General features: G+C 35.3%; 1 protein-coding gene across 8 annotated transcripts in view; it reads right to left on the bottom strand.

The window, feature by feature from the left end:
• Positions 1 to 22180, bottom strand: part of SOX6 (SRY-box transcription factor 6) — a 373677-nt gene that overhangs the window by 161536 nt on the left and 189961 nt on the right. For all 8 annotated transcript variants that reach the window (XM_048307281.1, XM_048307282.1, XM_048307278.1 and 5 more), the window contains one exon: positions 12065 to 12154. In XM_048307281.1, the coding sequence (XP_048163238.1) occupies positions 12065 to 12154 (90 nt within the window). The remainder of the gene's footprint in view (positions 1 to 12064; positions 12155 to 22180) is intronic.

Here is a 22180-nt window from a genome sequence, read left to right as displayed (position 1 = left end):
CTGCATAAGACAGCCAGCTTGCATAAGTGGATGAATGAATACAAGACAACACATTTAAATGCATTTAAAAGGCAACACTCATACACACTCTTTCACATTTCTTTCCCTTTGCGAAAAAAAAGGTCAAGAACTCATTATTGCTTTAGTTATTAATTTAGCTTAGGAAGGAGTAACCCTCAGTTGCTTAACCAACTCGACAACTCTACACCTGCTATGACATAGCTAACACTGACAAAAAATAGCATTACTAAGCCTCTAAAAGCCTGAATAGGTACAGATGGCAAAAGCATTACCTAGTTTACCAGCTAACCTTCTAATTCTCACAGTATCTTTTAACCATTTCCCTTCTTTTAGCGGTCAGTCAAGATCATCATTAAACAAATATAACACACCTTGAGTTCTTGAACTGCAGAAAATGAACTCTTTCAAAACTGAGTCTGTGAATGTTATCATTTTGAACAGGAGCCACCGTCTCAGCCTTGGAAGTGGTGATGCCAGCTGATCTGCATGATCTGACTTTGATAAGAGCAGTGCTCTCCTTTAAGAGACCATAGAAACATGGAATGGCTTGGGTTGGAAGGGACCTCAAAGATCATCCCATTCCAGCACCTCTGCCGTGGGCAGGGACAACTTCCACTAGACCAGGTTGCTCAGGGCCTCATCCAATCATTCTGTAGGTGTTGGAGTGAGCCTATTGGAAGGAACACTTTTGTCCTTAGCGAAAACTATTCCATAAAAACTAGTTAAAACCACTCACTTTCAATACATCAATCTTCAGTTTTTCCCTCACTTCCAAACTTGAACTTTGTATTAATTTCTATGTTTTTAATATATTTGAATATTTTACACAGACATAGATATCATCATGTGAATTTTTTATGGCAGATTCAGCTGATGAGCAATTAACACATGTATTCTGTCATGGGTTATTTGCTGCTGATCACCATAGCTGTTTTCAGTATTTGCAACTATAATTCAGAAAAGAGTTTTTTCTCAGTGGTTTTGAGCACAATACACATGGAAGGGAACAGGAAAAGGCAAAGTGGGAGAAGAACCTCACCTATCTATTAAGTTAACTGAACTTTAGCTATGTGTGGAGATGACTATGGTTTTTTCCAGGTCAGCAGAGGGAAAATTTTCACTATGTCCCACTCAGCACCCAGGGCTGATATCTGTCTGATGGTGGGATATGTTTCCTGAGAGTATGCAGAGACACAAAGTGCCTTTGTCAATCATTGCTATCTTGAAAAATGGCAGACCTTAACCTGATAGGATTAAGTATTTCTTTTTAGAGAAACCCTTATCCTTCAGAAATGGGCACCCTGTGTTTGGCCGTTGAGCCAAAGAGACCCAAAATTACACTATAGAACCCCTGGGAAGGGAAGAAAACAACAACAACAAAATAAAGACAGATAAGAGGGTCAATTAATTTATTAATGTATCCTGAAGTAGAAAACCTCTGTTCTATACAGCCCCTAAAAGAACATCCACAGTCATCCTGCAACTCTTGCAGAATTCCAACAATCCATAAGCAAATGTGTCCTGGCACCAGAGGAAGGCAGTGAAGGTAAAACTTTCAATTACAAGTTAAAAGACACTTTATGATTCTTAAGGAATCTGGAAAAACAAATCCACAGAACAGCTATGCCCATTTCGTTTTCTTTACCTTCCTTAATAAATCTGTTCTTTTGGTGTTATCAATCAAGATTTGACATCTGTAAATTTCCCGACATTTGGAACAACTTATTTGTATAAGCCTGCATAAAATATCTGTATACACTATACTGACTTCTTAAATCTTGCAACCTGAGCATGCCACCTGCAATTTAACATCAGATTTTGGTTTAGTGTCTATACTAAGGGTGTATTCCATCTCTTAGGGAGAACTACAATTGTCTACTAAACAGTTACATCAAAGATCAAATCCCATAATTAAATTTCAAACTACAGTGAACCATAAATAATTTTCTGATCTCAGGGTTTAGAATGGGGATCTTATGTCAACAGAACACTTTGGGGGCATATATCAATCTACAGTATTTCCAAGTCAAAACAAATGCAAAAGATCTATCTTCACACATAGTAGTGTGTTTAAAAATATCGGAAATGTCAACCGCTTACATACTTTCATATTATCCCTAATTAATACAAATTGCATTTAATTTCACATTTAGTAAAACATATTGCTGCCCAAAATAAGGACTATAATTTTTATCAGCAATTATTATTACTGATGTATCAACACAATTATTTAAATTCAATGTATATAGAGGCAGAATCCATGCAAGCATTTACAGTTTTTGTTCCCTCTGTGTTTCTTCCCTAATTTTTGTGGCTTGGAGTTCCTCCAGATGCTGTCTCTGACTTTGTGGTTTTGTATTTGAGATCCCATCTCCTGATTCATAGCATTCTTTGACTGACAAACAGGTTCAGATACGAAAACAAACAGTTACCTGTACATAATCTGTGCCTGACAGCTGCAATGCTAAGTTTTCCCTTCCTGGTGAACCTACTGTTTCAGATTTGACGCATTTCTTGGGTCTCTGAGTTACTGTGTTTGCTAAGCTATTCAGTATCTGGTGACATATGTGATGTCTATACTGTAAGCCGCACTTAAGACTCAGAGGATTTTCCTCTAGTTCCTCCCTCTTCATAAACTAAATTATTTTAAAAGAACATTGGGGTTTGTATTTCCAAACTGGTGTGCCTCCTAATTGAATGCAGAACACTTTCAAACTATTTTCCATTAGAGGCCCACTTTTTTTTCTGATTTTAATGCACAATATAATATCTTCATTGGAAGACTAAAATTGTTTTACTAGAAGTAAAACCCATTATTATATGCTTTTTTCGTGGTTTTGTGTTGTATAATGTAGGGTGAATTATGTAAAACATACCAAACAGGATACTCTACAAGCTGCTACTTGCATGCTGCAAACAATCACAGTTTCACTGATAGACTGGGACTTAGCATCTTAAAATTCCTGTGGAAATCAAGTGCATTTTAAGTATTGGGTTTGATTATTTAATCAGACAACTTGCATTTTGCCCTGGCTAATTTGGAAGGCTGATAATATTTTACTCATAAAGTAATTGTGCACCTGTTGTGATGGAAACCTGTTCAAACAAATCTTAATAGACATGAGGATTCATTCCCAACATGAGTGTGTTAGCCTCTCATTACCATCTATGGGGCAACAAATTTTAAGCAGCTATTGAACAGGTCTCAGCTTAATCTTGGATAACTCTTCAACATTTATGATAATATGTCTAATATTAAACTTTGTTAAATTACATCAGTACAGGCTAAGGTAAATATTAGGATATGTGGGTTAAGCTAACAGCAATTTAAAGAAAAAAGGATAAGAAAGATATGTCCATAATAACATGGTTCTAGGGTGAGAGCTAATGACAAAGAACCAGATCTGATCAAGCTGCCTGGCTATAAATCTATTAATATTATTATCACAGAGGGTAATACATATGATGAATTCATGGGACCAGGGCAGGCTACATCCTTAATAGGTTTCTGTTTCCTCTGTTCAGACAAATTTTTATGGAAAATATTTCAATACACCTATTTCCTTTAAAATTCATATGTTGATATTGATTGATGGGACTTCACATTTATACTGTTTGAAAGCTTTCTCTATTCACAAATCATGCAAGAACAAAGGAAAACAAACAAACAAAATTGGTTATTTACTTTAATCCAACATAAATATTTGAGGGAGAAACAGAAGAGACATAGTGAATTGATATCAATTCACACACCAAGAAAGGGGACCCTATTGTCAATGACCTGATTAGAGCAAGGAGATCATCATTAACCTGAAATCACTTTAATGTTAGCAGGAGGAGGTGAAAACGAGGAAAATGAGCCCAGTTTTGCTAGATTTGCCCTTTGGCAGAAAACTGTCAGATGTCATTGGTGAGATCCAAAGTGAGGTGACACAGTTAAACAAATCAAGATATCTTGAAAGAAACACTGATAATTAACCTCTTCTGAAAGGTCAACTTGTTTAGAGGGGACAGGGACAACCCTTCTTGTATTTCTTCTTCTATTCCTCATTGAGCTTAGGCTTTTGAGGCAGTGGCTGTGTCAGGTTGCATATTATGTTCTTGCTATTCTCAGTTGCAGGGGAGTTACTAAACGTGCTCCTACTTCATTTTTTTCTTAGTACTAATTCTATCTATGTGCCTTGAGTTTTACAGATTACATTTCTGACTTGCCTCAGGGTCCACAGTTTGTTGAGTTCCCAGTAAGGTATTTTTACGTATCTCTTCAGGAAAAAAAAATCTGATATCTTTGATATCATCTGGATATCCTCACTACTACACAGTATCTACACATCAAGATCCCACTTCAAGACAAAACTCCCTATTCAGAAATGGAGTTTAAAACCAACTGAAGTGAAAAGAATTACCACAAAGGTTCTCATTAATCAGTGCCAAAGTTTGATGCTGCTCAGAAAGTCATATTTTATGCAAGAGGTTTCTTTCCAATTTAACTGCAGAGAAGGCTGAGAAGAGTGGTCAAAGTGCAGAACAGCTTTCACACAAAGAATAAATAAATATATTTTCACTTTTCAACCTGGAAAAGAGACAGAGTAACAGAGAACATGAACACGGAACAGTTCATTCTAAAAATGTCCATTCTAAGATCTAGGGGACACCTACAAGCTACTAGGTGCAAATATACAGCATATTGCTAACTGCTGAGCTTATCCCCATAGACCCTGCAGCTGGCTGTTAAAGGGTTCAAAAGTGATTGGACATGTTCATAGATGATAATTCTATCAAGGGTCATTAAACCCGAATTACCACCTCTGAATCAAGCAGCCCATTAATCATATTTCATGGGAAATTGGAAGAGTATACTGAGGAAATATTAGTGTATGTTTGCCCTTTCCTTACACCCTTCCACAGGTTGAACAGTGTCCAGGGACAGGATGCTGCAGAACAGTGTGTTCTTTATATCTGACACTTAAAGTTCCCTGAATACAAAACATCCATAACAAAGGACTGATAAAAGTACATGTAGAGGTTTCCACATAATCCAAATTGACCAAATTCAGTCCTTTCAGTACAGTGCCTATATGTATTTTTCTAGATAAATGCTAACATTCATCTATTTGTTAGAATTTGACTTTGTAAGTCTACAGCGACAAAAAGCCGAAAGCACTGAAGCGTGATGAAGCAAGAAATGGAGATTCCACTTTTGTTTTAGCAGTGCAAACTCCTACATATGCATTTTCTTTTCCATAAGAGATTGTATATGTGTCTTCAGCAGGAGTTTTATTTTGCTAAAGGTAAGAAACTTCATTGGCGACTAAGCTGGGACTGGAGTCAAATGGAAATTTGCCACTGACATCCACTTTCAGAAGAGAAGGTGCTAAGTTCCTAGTAGTGATACATTCTTCAGTATAGAAGCCTTTCTACTGCAGTTAAAGGCTCTGTATTTAGTGCAGAAAGCAATGACTGTTATACTGAAAATCAATACATATATATATGTATATGCCACCAAAACAACCTCCCAACAGAGGAAAATGGTAAATTTTTGAGGAATAAGTGGAGAAAACCAGCCAGTAATTTTTAGTTTATAGGCAACCTCTTTTCTGCAGAAAAAAAAATTAGATGGCAGTTGAAAATAAGCACATTTTAATATGATACATTTTCTTGTCACTAATTGTAAAAATAAAGAATAGATCATATTCCAGAAGGCAGTCTGTTCTGATGTGCAAAAGAAATGTATTGCCGTTTCAGTTCCTTATCATTAGCATCATTATCCATCTTGTTGCTTTTTCTCATGAACAGTTGATACTATTTCTTACTACATTATTTGGGACACATTTCACAGAACCCAGAATTCAAGTGAGCTGTCATATTGATTTCAGTGTAGTACAGAGTTCATACATTGACCTCTGAATCTTTCTAAGCTTGGAAATATACACTGATAAGGTAAAAAACACAGATATCTGTGATTGTGGTAAGTAAAAAATTCATTGTGTGCCTGGAACTAAAGGACATGCATCCTGCTTGATGATTTTTATAAAATATATTCAACAATATGGAAAACTTGATTTACGTGAAAGGTTGATTACAGTGTAATTTATAGTTCTGGAGTTTTAAGAACTAGAAATGGCAATTGCCATTCACTGTCAATATAAGAAGCAGGCATGATTGTGAGAGGTGCTACTGAAATACAACCCTCTCACCAAAAGACTATAGCAACAAAAAATATTTGGCTTTTTTTAATGTGATAAACACAATTTCAATCCTGCCAAGACTTACATGTACATAATTTAAATACTAGCACTATGTACCGTGAGCAGTCCAATCTCTTCCACAGAGCTACCCTCTGTCTATACAGCTGGGGATATGTCTAAATCCAGAATCTGAAGGAACATACTTCATATCAAAAAAAAAAAGACATAAGAAAATATAGTTTAGTCTATTTCACACTGCTGGTTAGTCTAAGAGTGTTGGTATCTTGACCATAACAAATAGATACTATGGGGCTTGGTAAGCTTAACCAAAATATTTTCGGTTTTGGAATCCATTACTTTCTTCAAGCAAATACAACTAAAGGGCGTGCAAACATTAACTGTTGGAAGTGCTTATGAAATATTCAGGCATTCAAATGTTTTAATTTAGAAGGTCAGGTTAGACCTGGAAGCATAGCCCTTGCACCATGTTACACAAAATGCTGAAGTAATGGCAAAACAAAAGTATTGCTCTGATCTGGAGAGCTGCAACACAAAGCTAAATATATCACTTCATTGGATCATGGCAATAAATTCACTACGAGAAACCTTTATAGCCTGTGGTATATTCCTAATCAGGACCAATTTCTTGAGGATTTGGGTGTAGGGGTTCTGGGCTGTGCTGTTTTGTTGGATGTTTTCATTGGTTTCACTAATTGGAACCAGTTGATTCTTTTTCCTGTGTATTGATTTTTTAAATCCTAGCAGTTAACAATGATTCTAATGTATCATAACACTTTAGACCTTAATCATATAGTGGGGCTTCTGCTTGTAGCTTTTGTTTGAGTTTTAATTAAGAAGACCTTGTGTCTCAAAGCCTGAGCTGAGTTTTTAATTGCTAGTATGTATATCACACAGACTTCAAAAGAAATAAAATATGTTTTTAACAGAGAGCACAAAGGAGAGCTTTGAAATGTCTACAGCCATACAAAGTGATATAATTAAAAACCTCTGAGTGCCTCTGTGATATAAGACTTATATATATTTATTTATACATATTTATGAGGCAGACTGTTATATACCCTTAGACTTCATGAGAAAGAATTTTCAGCAATTATACTGAAAAATAATTACTGCAAATTCAGACTACGGTGTTGATCAGGGCTAAAGGAAAACAGATTTATTTTCCTCAAAATGGACTTCACATTTGATATAGTGCAGCAAGAAACACCTGAAAGCTTATCTGTGAAGACAAATTTTATAAAATAGAAGCAAAAATAACATTTTAAAATGTTTTGTAAATCATGCATGTTTTAAAAAAATTAATTCACTGTAAAAACCACAACTTTCTCGAGGATTCATTCATGCACAACTCTTTCCAAGACTATTCCAGAAATGGAGGGTGTTAAATTACTAGATTCAAACAGTTGTGCCTCACTGTCCTCTTCCAGTCATTAATACACACAAAAAAATGCTCCTAGAAAACACTTTCTCGCATCTCTCCTGTTCTTATACCAGGGAAAAATATCCTTTCCAAAATTGTCTGTGGATATCTTGCAAGTAGACTATCAAATGGGTGAAGTTGCTTCATTTTACTAAATTCAACATTTCCTGGGAAACAGGAATGCTGCCTCCCACCTACCCAAATAATATGAGGCTATTAAATGTGCACATCACACAAAACAGGGAGTTTAGAGTCTTATTAATAAAGCAGCAAATACAAAAGGAGAAGGGATAAGCATGGGAAGCATAATGGAAGCAGCCTTCTGTGTTGGATAAAGCCATGGACATCAATCACTCACCTCCCCAAAATAGAGTCTACTGTACAAAAAGACAGCATGTGACATTCAAGTCACAATGCCTATAAATATAGAGAGTTCCAGTTGCAACCACCACCAATGGAAGGCAGAGGACTAACCTGCAGCACAGTAGCTGGTGACCCAGGAGTCACTCTCCTCTGAGGTTGCTAGACCAATTCTGACCCTTTCACAATAACATCATTGCTTAAGTTACTTAAAGACTGACCTTTCTTATTTGATCTTCAAAGACTCTGCATGCTGAGAAAGACCATTGCTGGCTATTTCAGTAGGACAACTGCCTGATGCATGCAAGACCGTGCTATTCCAGAGATTTATATTTGGAACAGAAACAGAAAACTTAAAACAGACTCTGTATAGTGATAAATGATGCTACTCTGCCTAGCTGTGGCTGCTGAAGAAAAACTAGATAACCAAGCAACAGAAATACATGCAGTGAGGGAGAGTGAGGACAGAACTCTGTGCACCCAAATATCTGGAAATAAAGAAAAGAACCCTGCCTCACTTTGTTTATTCAAATACGTAATAAGAAAAATCAGGATGAAAAGTATTTCCTGATCTTAATTTATATACGAAAGAAACCAAATGCTGAAAAAGCCAGATGTAAGCCTAACAAATTGCTTGTATACCTTAGATAAATCTATTTGCATGCACCCCCTGGCAAACAGCGTACAATCAAATGATTTGCACAGAGTGCTCTGGGGTTTTTTCTCCAGGTGAGCAAGGCATTTAACTCAGGTCAACTGCTTCAGAGACCTTTGAAAATTTGACCTATGTGTTTCATTTATAAACATATCAAATGAACAAGCAGACTTATTTAACCACTGGAATTTGGCTACAAAGCATTCTGCCAGATTCTCCTCAGTTCCATGCAACCTCCCTGAAGTCAATGGCTTGTTTGGCTGGAATTCAAGGAAGAATCTGGACCATTATCAATAACTGAAATCCTAATAAAGAAACTCAGAAAAAGCAATTTTACAAGTGAAGCACACTGTGCAAGAGTAATTGTGAGCAGGAACAATCCCACACTGAGAAAAAATGAATTATTCACTGTTTGTTACTTTTGTATTGGCCTCTATTGTTTGAATTAATAGATATAGTTTATAATTATATCTTGATTAACACTATTGTGTTCTAAATATAGAAGGTAAAGCAAGAAAATACCGTTTTTATTTGTTTCTCTCAGCCAATTATCTTTTCTTCTTGTCTGTGTGCTTCCCAAACATGAATAGAAACAGTTTGTGTCAGTGGTACATTTTTTTTTTCCTGCTTTCATCCTTTTTTCTGGCACTGATTCTTAGTGAACTGCCTTCCCACAACCAAGATGCTAGTCTTTCACTGAAGGGGGAGGGCTGTGGTTGTGCAGACACAGAGGAAGAATATGTGCTCAGGTTATCCTTAGTGAGAACAACGCCTTCTCTCTAAAATAAACAACTCCCAGAAACAGTCAGTGCAAAAAGCAGTAGCTGTGGTTCCTCACAGGACAACACCTTGCTTCCTTATAATCAGGACTTTTTTCCCCTAATGAACACATTTATTTATTTTTACTGCATCCCTTGATGTCTTTATGTTAGGCTCTCAGTAATATGAACAAAAATTCTGCACAAGGGCAATTAAATAAAATTATTTAGGATCTAATGGAAATTAAGGAAAAATATATTTGACCTCACAAAGACAACACATTTTCAAATGTAGTTCTTTCAGATCTCAGAATGCCCTGCCAGTTACCTTGCTGGAAATTCAACCAGCACTATGAAAATGACCTTCATGGTTATGAAATTTACCACCTTGAACAATGAAAGGATTTATTTTAAAGTATGCTTCCCCTACTTGGTTTTGTTTCCTTCATGTAATCAGGTTTTCATGCTGCCATGGATTAGGTTGTTATTTGTTTGTGGTTTTCTTTTTCCTTTCAGAGCTGATTTAAGGTAAAAAAATGCTAATAGGAGTTAATACCAGACTATTGTGTTAATAGTGGTTTTATTGGCTCAGAGGTAACCAGCCTGGAGACAATGGTTGGGCCATGGTTTTGGGAGCCCAAAGGAAAGGATTCCAACTTCAGACCTGCCCTTACTCAAGCTATGTAACTCTGCACCTAGTTTTCTTCTTCTATAAAACAACACTAATGTCTTTGTCAAGAGGTTTGAAGTGTAAAGCACAACATAACAGCAACCATTATTTGTCTTCCATGCTGGTTCTATTTTAAAAAAAATTAAATGCAGCTGCAGTAGCAAAGATTCAGCATCTAGTCTTGCTGGAAGCCAACTAGCAGCATGGATGAATACTGCAGCTATTATAACCATTTACGGACCAGTTATACAGGAAATGGGCTGTGGAAACTGACTGAGGGACTAGCAACATATAAATCTGCTGAGCCTAATCTGATGATCCTTTTTATACAGCTAATAGGCTATTCCCCTGGAAAAGGTAGCTGAAAATTCTTCCAAATCGGAGTGAGAGAGCTTTGTAGGTAGATGAGAAAAAGATGAGAGGCAAGAGCTCTACCCACTCACTCTGCAGATAAACAGATATGCTAAGAAAATAGGAGGAACAACGTAAATCCAGAAAAAACAAACCTTTCTTTTTCAATAAATGAGATGCCATTAGAAAGCATTTTTTCCCATATAAAATAAGAAAGAACATTATTCTGCATTGTTAGAGATGCCACCTCTTTTACATTTGATTCGCTAATAGCATTCAAGTAGTTTCCATTTAAAGACTAAGTAGCTATATTTTGCAATTAATGGACAATAATAATTCAACTAGCATTCAATGTTTTCCACACTATTAAGAGACAATATAGCTTTAAATAGATTGTGATTTCAAGACATAATTTTTTTGGATTTTATTTCAGTCAATTTTAACATGTTCCTGCAAAATTGTATGCTATGTTTCTGTCACTGATATTACTATGGGATTTCTTTCCTGCCTAACATATATGCATTGTCATAATTCTACCAGAAAAATCAGGAGAATCCAACAGATTTTTGGTCCTGAAGGAACCAATTATAACTTACTTATTAAAAAGACCCAATCTTTCATCTACTTGTATAATAAAAAAAAAAAAAAAAAATTGCACTATCTTGAATTTCCTCAGTGGAAATTTAAATCCCTAAGCATCAATTTTCATCAAATAGAATATATATTTTTTTTACATTAAAGAATTTTACAGAAAATATTTATTAATAGGATGAACATGACTCTTTGTTTCCACAGCTTTGTAGTTGCAGTTTAATAAAATTATACAAATGAAGAGAAATAAATCTTGGGTACTTTGTGTACTCCTTAAACCTGCCTTATGACCCCTTCTCACAGCACAAAATAAAAGCACATTTTAAATTTGTTTCTTAATCAATAACACTGAATTTCTTCTCACTAAGAAAACGCATGGAAGAATTGATGGGGGGGGAAAAACCACTCAAAGTTTTTTACATAGTACTTGATTGTCAAGAGAATTCCCCTTTTCCTAGGATGCTGGCTAAAGAAATCATGAAAATACTGGAAATTATTGTCCACATATACAACAAATCTTGCACTGATTTTGGTAAGTCCCAAATTTTATCCAGACCTGCTCTTTCTCTACATAATAGGATTAATAGAAATACTATTTTTTAATATATTTTCCCATTTTGAATCAAAGATTTAGAACAGCAATGACACAATTACCCCCTTTTATGATCTGAAAGCTGTTTCTACACACAGTTTGTGCAACTGGGAAGAAGCGGTACCAAGTACTGGTAACTCCACATTTCTTCCTCTTCCTCTGCTCAGAGATATATAGCTGATGTCAGTGAACTAATGTAAGTAACCTGGTGTTTTGTGATAACATCCCTGATAGTGCCTATAACTGATTGTGACATACTCCATTTTTTTGGCACACTCATCCATCATGTCAAGATAAACCTTAAAAAGCAGGGTGAGTTGACTGGAAAGAACGCCACCCTCTACAGCTATTTCTATTATTTTTTCTGAACTTTCAAAAATCCTCAATCCCCTTCCTAAAATATATGCAAACATTTAAAATTTGATCTAGTGAGATACCTTTAATTTCTCCAAGGAGATCACTTGTGTTTAATTTTTCCATCTTCTCCTTCCAGTCTTTAGAAAGAAGCTTTTCCATACAGGATGAATCTATTTAAAAAAAAAAAAAAAAAAAAAAAGGAATTATCAAACATATTCTTACAGGAAAACAGGTGCCACCTTCATTTTAAAACTGTTCTCCCTGTACCAGTCGAATCATAGTTTAGAAAGGAAATGAACTTGCAGCCAAAGAGAGTTCTTATTTAACTGCATTTTAAATCCAAAGTAATTCCCCTGAGGTTAATGGACTTACTATGGATTTAACAAGGGTCTAATTGAAAGAAAAACTTCGTTGAGGATTTATGCATGCTAACTGCCAATTTACATGCATAGATTGCCAATGTATATACGAATTCTGTCTTTTTCATTTGAGAATGATTGTACACTCGAAATTATACATGAAGATTTAGTAGCTTTTTTTGGAAATTTGGCACACAGTGACATCTGAAACCCATTTTTATACCCATGTCAATGCAAAAGTTATTCATATAATGTCTCCATGGAATTCATGAAAGCACTCTACATATTCGATGTTCACAGTATCAGAAATTTTCTCAGTACACCATAAACAACATGTAATGATTAGAAGATAGGCTTTCGTCATATGAACTTCAGAATACATTTCAAGTCTTTGCCCCAGTCTGGGAGGCCTTCTGTAGGCAAAACTGTCACTGAAGTCATTACACTTTGGAGAAAGTAAAAGATTGGGCCCAGTAAGTTTCCTATGATCAGACCCCCATTCCACTACAAAATTTTATATTGAGCATAACAGACTTCAATAAATTCTAACGGTTTTTTTCAGTTTCTGAATTAAACTAATTGGCTCTGAAGTCTAAATTATAGATAACCTTGCAGATACATACAAAAGGTGATTTTTAAGATAGAAATTATTATGAGGAGAGCCTGCAAGACTACAAATTCTCCTGGAGGGAGCCTACAAGAAAGATGGAAAGAGACTATTTACAAAAGAATGTAGTGACATGTCAAGGGAGAATGGCTTCAAACTGAAAAAGAGTAGGTTTAGAGTAGATATTAGGAGAAAATTATTTACTTTGAGGGCAATGAGGCACTGGTACAGGTTGCCCAGAAAAGCTGTGGATGCCCCATCCTGGAAGTGTTCAAGGCCAGGTTGGACGGGGCTCTGAGCAAGCTGGTCTAGTGGAAGTGTCCTTGCCCATGGCCATTCCATGACCCTGTCGTGGATGTGATATGGGTTTTTATGACTTTTAAGAAGCACAATTCGGATTTCTAAACAATTACCAAGAAAACTTTACAAACAACTGAACACTATTCCTTCCCAGTTAGTAATAATAGAATCTCTGTTAAACTACATGTATTTACTTTCACCTCTAGGCAGACTCACCTACAATGTCTGTGCTAAACTCCTTGGAAACCCTTAAGCTGAGTTTGCGAGATATCAAAACCATTACCTACACGTAACTCTGCTCCCAAAACAAATCTTTGCAAACGGCCTTCGTTGTAAGACCACACATCACTCTGGGCGTTGCTGGTCCTTAGTGCACACACTGGGAACAACCACACACCTTCTCTTCCTAGAAGCTCTCGTAGCAAGGGGCCACTTGTTTTAGAAGATCAATTTACACAATGATTTCTAAGTAGCTAATAATACTCCAAATTTTGATTATTTTTATACCGGTCCTACTCCAGTCACGAATTAACAGTGGATTGTATGAGAACGCAGCATTCAGTCTTAACTTAAATTCCACTAAATTACTGGCAGATTAAGGTCAAATCGCAGCTGAAATTCTCATTTCAGCAGTCCCAGCAGAAGCACTCACACATGTGAAAGCAAAAGCAAAAGCAAAAAGCCCAGATTTAAGAATGGCAACAGAGATCATATCATTGCAACGAGTAACAGTTTGTTCCACTTCAGAGAATTCCAAAAATACTCAGAGGGAGGAGAGGCATTCAAAGGGGTCGCAAAAGGAGGAGTTAAAGATTTATGGAGAAGTTTAAGGAAGAAAATGGTCATATGGCCAATCATACGTTAGGGTACAAGTCATTTCAGCCTAAAAATTCATTAGCATGACTCATTTGACATAAACAAACAAACAAAAACCCCAAACAAAACAAAAACCAGTTGAAAGCAAACCAAACTGTAACTACCAAGAGATCAAAGATCAGGTTTTAATTGCAACACATTTTCACCGTGCAAGCCTCCATGGAAAGACAACACAGCTCATAAATATTTTTGAAGTAATATTTCGGCAAAAAAGCTAATTTATTTACTAATTATATCTTTCTATGAAAGAGGCAAAATTAAGGAGCTGTAAGTTGCAATAGGCAGTGTTAAAATACTAGTTATATAATAACAATTTACTTTTAACAATAACAAGCACTTATTACTTTTATGAGTTCTGGCCTGATAATAGGAGAATCATGAAATAACCATCAATTATCAATAGAACATTATAATTTGTTCTTTTTTGTGATATCATGATTAGTTTAAAAAGAGGTTTCTGTGTTTCTCCCCTGCCAAAATTTCAGACCCCTCATCCCTGAAAAAAGGCTTTAGAATTTTGTTTTGCTATAAGTTATGTATTCCACTGCTTTTAACGAAGATATTTTCCTCAATTCACACAAAGAAAAAAAAAGATTTCAATTAAAAAAGGACAAAAAAGAAATAACTAGCATATTACTGGAGTTGATAAAATACTTTCCTCAAAAGCGCTTGTTTTATTTCTTTTCTCACTGTTCCTAAGAACACCCATGCTTATCTGTAGTGTTCTTATATTATGTAAGGGCAAAAAATGTATTTCTAAAGACAGACTTGGAAAGAACTAGATTGGAAAACAGGTCTATTTGTGTGCCTTTTTGATATAATCACATTGCTAGTTAGAATTTTGCTCTACAAATGACTGAAAAATTCCGTAAGAAAGAGTTGTTTTAACACCCCTATCTCATTCAAATTCTGTGTTCTAGATCTGACCACACAATTTATAGCTACTGTATTTTGCTATTGGGAGGATTACAAAAATGATTACACAATGAGCATTTTAATAATTTTTTTTATAACATTGTAAAAGTAGCTCTCTAGAATTCCTGTAAATTTTCAATTACAATGTTTATTCTGCATAATTTTTCAAATTTAAAATAATGATATGTGATTAAAGCCCTCTGGAGGTTCTCCACATTAGACCCAAAACTAAATATAAAGGCTTATACTTGAAAGGCACATCTCCCTTCAAGTTCTGTATTCTGTGTTCACAAACACACGTCTTGAAAGGTTTGTGAATCAGAAAGGGATTTTTCTTCTTTCTGTACTGAAAATTAATTTTTACAGACACATAAATTCTACAGAGAGATCTTCTGACATCAGTAAAACATCTTCATCCATACTGATACATTTTCTGATTTGATTCATTATAGAAACAAAACATCGACTTGGAATCCAGCACTGAACACCGAAGAAAGGAGCCCGAATTCACATCTGCACTGCATCACTCTCCCTGCACTGCCTCAGCACCATTCCAAACCTTGTGGATCCCGACATTTTCAAAATTCAGGGGTATTCTTGCTAAAGACAATTATAAAAGAAGCAATGAAAGAAATTAGCATTTATACATTTTTAGCTCTTCTCACTGACTTTATAAACCACAGTTAGGCTTATGCCGCAAAGTAGCATATTTTCTACTGGCACATGTAAGATCAAACTCGTGAAGTTGCGCTGGAGCAATTTATTCTATTAAAAAACACACAGCTTCTCTTCCTTTATATTCTTCTCTTGTGAACTAGGAAAAAATTTCCTTCAAGGACAGCAAACAGGTTAAGTATAATTATGATGACTAAATTAAATCATTGAGTATTATTTAATATCACGGTTTGTTACATACTTAGTTAGCAATTTTAATTGTAAACTAAAGGAGCTTAAAGTACTCTGAGAATCTTGTTAGACATGACAGTTTTGCAAAGGTGAGTGAGAAGAGGATGTTAAAAGATATATAATCAGGATAAAAAACAGCTGAAGGAAAAAAAGCCTAGGTGTTAGATGAAAAGGATCTCTTCACAATGACAAAGCATCGATGAAAAGAATTAACATTTGTCCGTTGGGTAATTAATCAGTCACGGAATGGATGGAATCCAGCTCTTTGTTGCACAGCCAGTGATGAAGAACGAGCGTGTTAGCTATCACAGCCAAGCTCTCAAGTTCTTCTGACTGAATGAAAGTCATCTTGCTTGAATCAGGACTAGCTTTTGCCTCTTGTCTCATCCTTATTCTCCCCTTTTTTCAGGGTTTTTTTTTCCTTTTAATTTCACTTTTACATTCTTCAACAAGTTACTCACCCCAGCTATAGCTTACACGAATACTGTATGACCTTACAGTGGCCTGCACCTATCCTCATTGATTTGGGGGGGTTCCTTTTTTTTTTTCCCCTCTTAATTCACTGAAGTAGCCTCCTATTACTTTCTTTGAAATACAGATAAAAAAAAAAAAAAAAGACGTTCATGCCATGTGTGAATTTTTGTTTTTTTATGGTAAAGTCATACATAAAAGAAAACCTAAATGTGAGAGTGCAGCAGCAAAACTTCAAAGCACTGACTGTCAGACATTATTATTTCAAATCAGCTTTGACTTTTTGAGATTTAATAAAACACTATAGTACAGACTGGCATATTTATAACACCTATACCAGTGATCAACTGAACTGTCTTATTCTTTCTACTGTGCAGTGCCTTGTTATTTCTTTTATAATAAGCTTCCCTCAAAACATGTTGTAACAATACTGCAAACTGATAATTATTAATGATATGAGTTCTAAAACATGACTTGTTTTGCATACAATTCTTCTTGAATACACACATTACTTTGTGACAGAAGACAAAAGCACATTGATTTATTAATAATGATTGCAAATGCACAGCAGGTTCATAAACAATACAGAAATATAATTCAATCAAAGGTATAAAGGTATAGGTGACATATTTCTACGTGCATCAGAATTGTTACATCTCAAGGAAAGAGGCACTGGGGAAGACAAGGTAGTGGATTTAGAAGAGAAATCAGGAATGCTGCAAGAGAAATTGTTCTAAACCATGTTCAGATCCACAGCAGAGAAGGATAAAGTTCTTTTCTGCATTTTGGAAGAATGATACAACAGAACTAAAGGCATCATTGTCTCTATTTCAGGACTCAGTCTAGAGTTATATCTTATTATAATTTAGTAGATATTGTTAAACATAAAAATATCACATTTGAGCAGGGTTTGGGACTACATATCAATTTGCAAGTTCCTTCATCTCTAATGTTCTATATTACCCAAACTACTCTCATTCCATTTATTTGCCTTCAGCTCCATGGGAGAAAAGGTGTCCCTCAGATCAGCCTTTGTCAAATGAGTTCACATGCCTCATTCAAGTCTATATAAGAAAAACAGCACAAGTGGAATTAGCCTGTCAGCATCTATGAAATATCTGTTTGAGAAAAAGTATTGTGTGGGTTTTTTTCTTTGAAAGAATGTTAAACAAGCTTACGAACTCCTTATGACAGACATTTGTATGCTTACTAGGCCTATTGCACTGGATTCCTTCTACAGAAGAGCTGCTTTTCCCCCCCCAAACCAACTGAGCTGCAAATAAACATTACAGTGACTTCCATTTTTTGGCCTGCTTCCTGTTGTACCTTTGCACATCTCAACCCACGCTTCAATTGCAAATGTGTTTTTTTCAAGTAGGTGAAGCTAAGGACATGACACCTAAAATAATAACAATGCAATACACCACAGATCTGAAAGAGGAAGATTTGTTTCAGTATTTTTCACAGAATAATAAATCCTCTTCTGAGTAGAAAAATTTTAATTAAATCAGTACAAATATTTCTGAATAATAGGCAAGCAGAATTTAGATTTACTCTAGTCAATCTTTGTTACTTACAATTAAACTAAAACAGCAAGTCCATTGTTGCTGTTATTAGATCCAGTCATTAAAATTGTGAAATATGAAAATACAGAAAACTGAGTATTTTTTTTTTAAATCCTGTGATGAGTTTTAATACACCTGCATTAGGAGCTTTGTTTAACAGATCCCTCTCTGAGTACATGACAACAGCTTGCTTATGTGTCTTTTGTGAGTTCACTGCCAATCAGATTTCCTTGAGGTAAAGAACAATCTAGTATAGGAAGAAATCATAAAAATATTTCCTAATTTTCACACTTCATGTCATGTGTTTTAAAATTAGATGCAAACTCTAACATTTGAGTATCAAAGAGAAAGGCATAAGGTTAATTTAATTCACTTTGAAAGAAGACAATTTTATAATCTTCTAACAATTCAAAATTAAATTAAGGACTTCATGTTTTCATTCACTATTCAAAAAATAAAATATAATTTAACCACGACTATTAGAAACTAAACTGCTGGGTTGTATATATAGTCTGTTTTAATCCAAAGATGCAAAGTTTGTGTAACGTTGCTAAAATAGATTTTTTGTTGTGATAGTTCCTTTTTTTCTTCTTTCAAACACAAATTATCCTTCTCAGTTTCAATAAACTTTATACAAAAGAAAAAGAGAAAGCAACAATGCAAAACTAATCAAAAATCAGCCTGAAGGCTTAACATCCATATTTGCAATATACTGCCACTGCCTCTTGCTCATAAGCAGCTTGGCTTCAATCTTGCTGTCAGTGGAGCAGCAGGTCAGGGGAATCTCATCTCATCCTTCTCAATTTCCATACTGTTCTTGTACCATAATTAATTGTCATGGTCTAACAGAAAATTAAAATATAACGCATTTCGACACGTTGTTAGCCAGTGAACTGATCTCTTTGGCCAACTTCTCAAGAATTTCTCAATTTAATAAGCTCTCCAAATTCAAGTTCTTGAAAAGCAAGAACTGCAGTCACAACACAAAAATGAGCAACATGACATTTAGAACAGGAAAAGCTGCTAATTCCTTTTGCTTGATTTATCGTAAAATACAAATAAAATAAAATAAAATAAAATATTTCCTAAATTCTATATCTTGCTTGGGATGTTAAGGAGGCAAATAGTCCTGGCCAGTCTCTTAATTCCTCCTCTCATATTGATTCTTTTCTATCCAAGTCTGTAAAACTTTAAAAAAAAAAAAAAAAAAAAAAGGGGAGAGAGAGAAAAAAACAGAACAACAAACAAACAAAACCCAACCAACCAAAAAAAAAAAAAGGCAAAAAAACCTTTCTAATTACATGCAAAAGGCAGTCAGCTCAGAGTAGATGTTTTCTTGCAAGAGCAATGATGGAAATGCAACTGAGATCTGACTACCAAACACAGTTTTGTTTAGGACAGGGAACCAGGCAGATCTGCCAATTGCTGTACATTTTTTCATAGTGACAAGATTTCCACAATATGATAAAATTAGAACTGTAAGAGCTTGGAGAGCTCTCTTAACTTTTAATTAAAACTCTCCAAGATCACTAAAAATAATTAGGCATTAAAATGTTCTGGTTTTCCTCTGAATTCATTTGCACTACTTGAATGGTCTAGATCTTGCATGAAACAACAGACATTCTAAACAGAAACACTGGAATTTAGCTGGGGGTGATTTCCAGACCTGCTTTTTATGATGTGGCTAGTGGGAAAAACTGTAGAGTCTGAACTTCTACCAATTCTGCCTAAAATGGTTTGCTTCAGCAGGAATTCTCTAGTGCAAAGAGTGAAATTCTGCTCAGTGCAAAACTCTAGATAAAAAGGAGTTTGTATTTCATGGAAAGAACAACCCAAGATACAGTCCTGACCTTTATTTTTATTTATTTATTAAAAAGCAGGACCTTTAACCTCGCAAATGTTTTTGTTCTCTTAAAATAACTCATACAATGCTATATGCCACACTATTTTTAGAAAAGCAACAAGAGAAAGCATGCTTTTCCCATACAGCAGGGCACTGATATAAACATCAACACAGATGCTCTGTGAGAGAGAGCTGGACTTCTCAAGCACTTGATCATTAAGAAATGCACCAACTGTTTTAGATAATCTCATGCCAGCTCCAATTCTGCTCTACACTCCCCTTTGGGAGTGGCAAATCTTGTCCTGCTCCTAATTTTTCATTTTACTCACTCCTCCATTCTTTTTTTTTTTCTTTTCCCCCTAGAACAGAGGGAAAAATGCATTGTGTGCCAAGCAAGGCAAGACTAGAATCACTTCCCCAAACAGAGCAAAACTTTCAGACAATTAACCCTCCCCTCTTCTTTCAGATAAATTACTAAGTATAAAATGCAATCTGTTTCCTTTGTTTACTCAATATGAACAATTTGTAAATGACTCAAGGATAAAATTCAGAAAATGTTGTGCTAAATTAGAACCATTATAAACATGCTAATGACTGCTCAACTAAAACATGCAGGATCAGTGTGAAGAAATATATTTAGTTCCTGTGAAATACAGTTGTATTGCCTCAGAACTATTTGGTCACTTAATTGTATATGATTACTTCAGGAAAATGTTAATTTCATGAACACTGCACTAGACAATACACTTTGTATGTCAAAAGGAGCTTTCTTAAGTGTCAGTGTAATTGCTTGGATGCAATGTTTTGGCATATCAGTACAAGAGAAATATCTTTTAAGTCTATCAAAATTACATGTACATTTCATTCCTCCACTTAAAGTTTCCACTCTATGATAAGCTATATTTTACTGTTAGATTGGCTGTATTCATTGAAGTTATTGCCTTATTTGCATTACAATGATAGTATACAGTATATTATATGTATTCACCTATTCTCTAAGTATCAGCACCTCTATTTACTTCCCAAGTGAACGTATAATATTGGCAAGAGAAAGTCTCTTTAGGCTTTAAACAACAGCAATCAGGGATAGACAGGAAAAGCAGAGCACAATTTGCTTGCAATCCATGGCAAAAAGATTGTATAAGCTGATATAAAAAAGGAGAATGATACACTTATTTTCCTGTCTCTTGCTATGTACATATTAGCAAAGTAAAAAAATCAATAGGATTTTCATCATTTGTTATTTTGTGAAAGGAGAAAGTTGTGCTAATGGAAGCAGATCTCCATTTTCGTTATTTTCTTTGCCTCCACATCCTCACACCTTTCTTTACTGAACAGCTCTGAGTTTTCTCTCTGATTTTTTTCTCTGAGTGGGAAAGAACAGACTGAGCCAAGATCTTAGCTAGAACTCCTCAGCATAGCTCCATCACAGCCTGCTTAGTCTTCAACAGATTTGAAATTTCTCCCAATATTTGGCCCAATTATTCTTTGTCATATTCTCATACCTCTGTACCTTGTTACAGCCTTTTTATAACCCTAAACAATTCACTCTCATCTTTGGCATCCACTCTTCTCAAACACTTCCGAGCTGAAGTGACATTCTTCTCCTTATTACCCAAACAAATTTTAAGAATGTAATCTTTAAATGTTTCTTTGTTAAACTGCTCCAGAACATATTGTGTATCATATGGTTCCTGGACACGGACCATCTTTCTTTTAAAAATTAATTTCCCTAGTAGCTCAAGAAGTTGCAGATGGAATGTCAGCCTGTGTCCAGCTATGTACTAAACCCAGCCACTGGACTCACTTTTTAAAGACGTGGGGGCAGATTTTATTTTCTCTTAATATTGCACAACCCTTCTTGTACCAAGCTGAAGCAAGCAAAGGATCAACTCAACTCAAGAAATTCTCTGGTAGCACAAATAGACATTTATGTTATTGCTCCTTCTCCTATCAAGTGCCATGCCAATTATTGTATCTTTTAACAAGGTAGAAGTTCTGAAAAATTAATATGAAAATATTAGGCAAAGTTTTGAGGACTAAAAATATCTTAAACAAAAGCTAGTACAAAAAAACACAAAAGGGTGGAGGCTCCTTCACACCAGGTTAGTTTCAGGGAATTGGGGGAATGGGAGTGAGGGGACTTCCCGAAAAGCAAGAAAAATCCGTTTCTATTAAACTGATTAATGTTCCTTGCAAGATTTGTGACACCAGATGACTTATGAACAAAACCTGAATGATTCAAAGGACCTCTATTTTGTTCCCCCAAATTGTGTTCTACTCATTACCCTAATAATGCAGTAATAAACATCTGTTTAATAATTTGAAGGCTTCTTAATATTGTGTATAAAAAT

This window comes from Corvus hawaiiensis, chromosome 6, assembly GCF_020740725.1.
Source record: "Corvus hawaiiensis isolate bCorHaw1 chromosome 6, bCorHaw1.pri.cur, whole genome shotgun sequence".
In the NCBI taxonomy this organism is placed as follows: Eukaryota; Metazoa; Chordata; class Aves; order Passeriformes; family Corvidae; genus Corvus; species Corvus hawaiiensis.
This window is presented reverse-complemented; position numbering and strand designations above follow the sequence as displayed.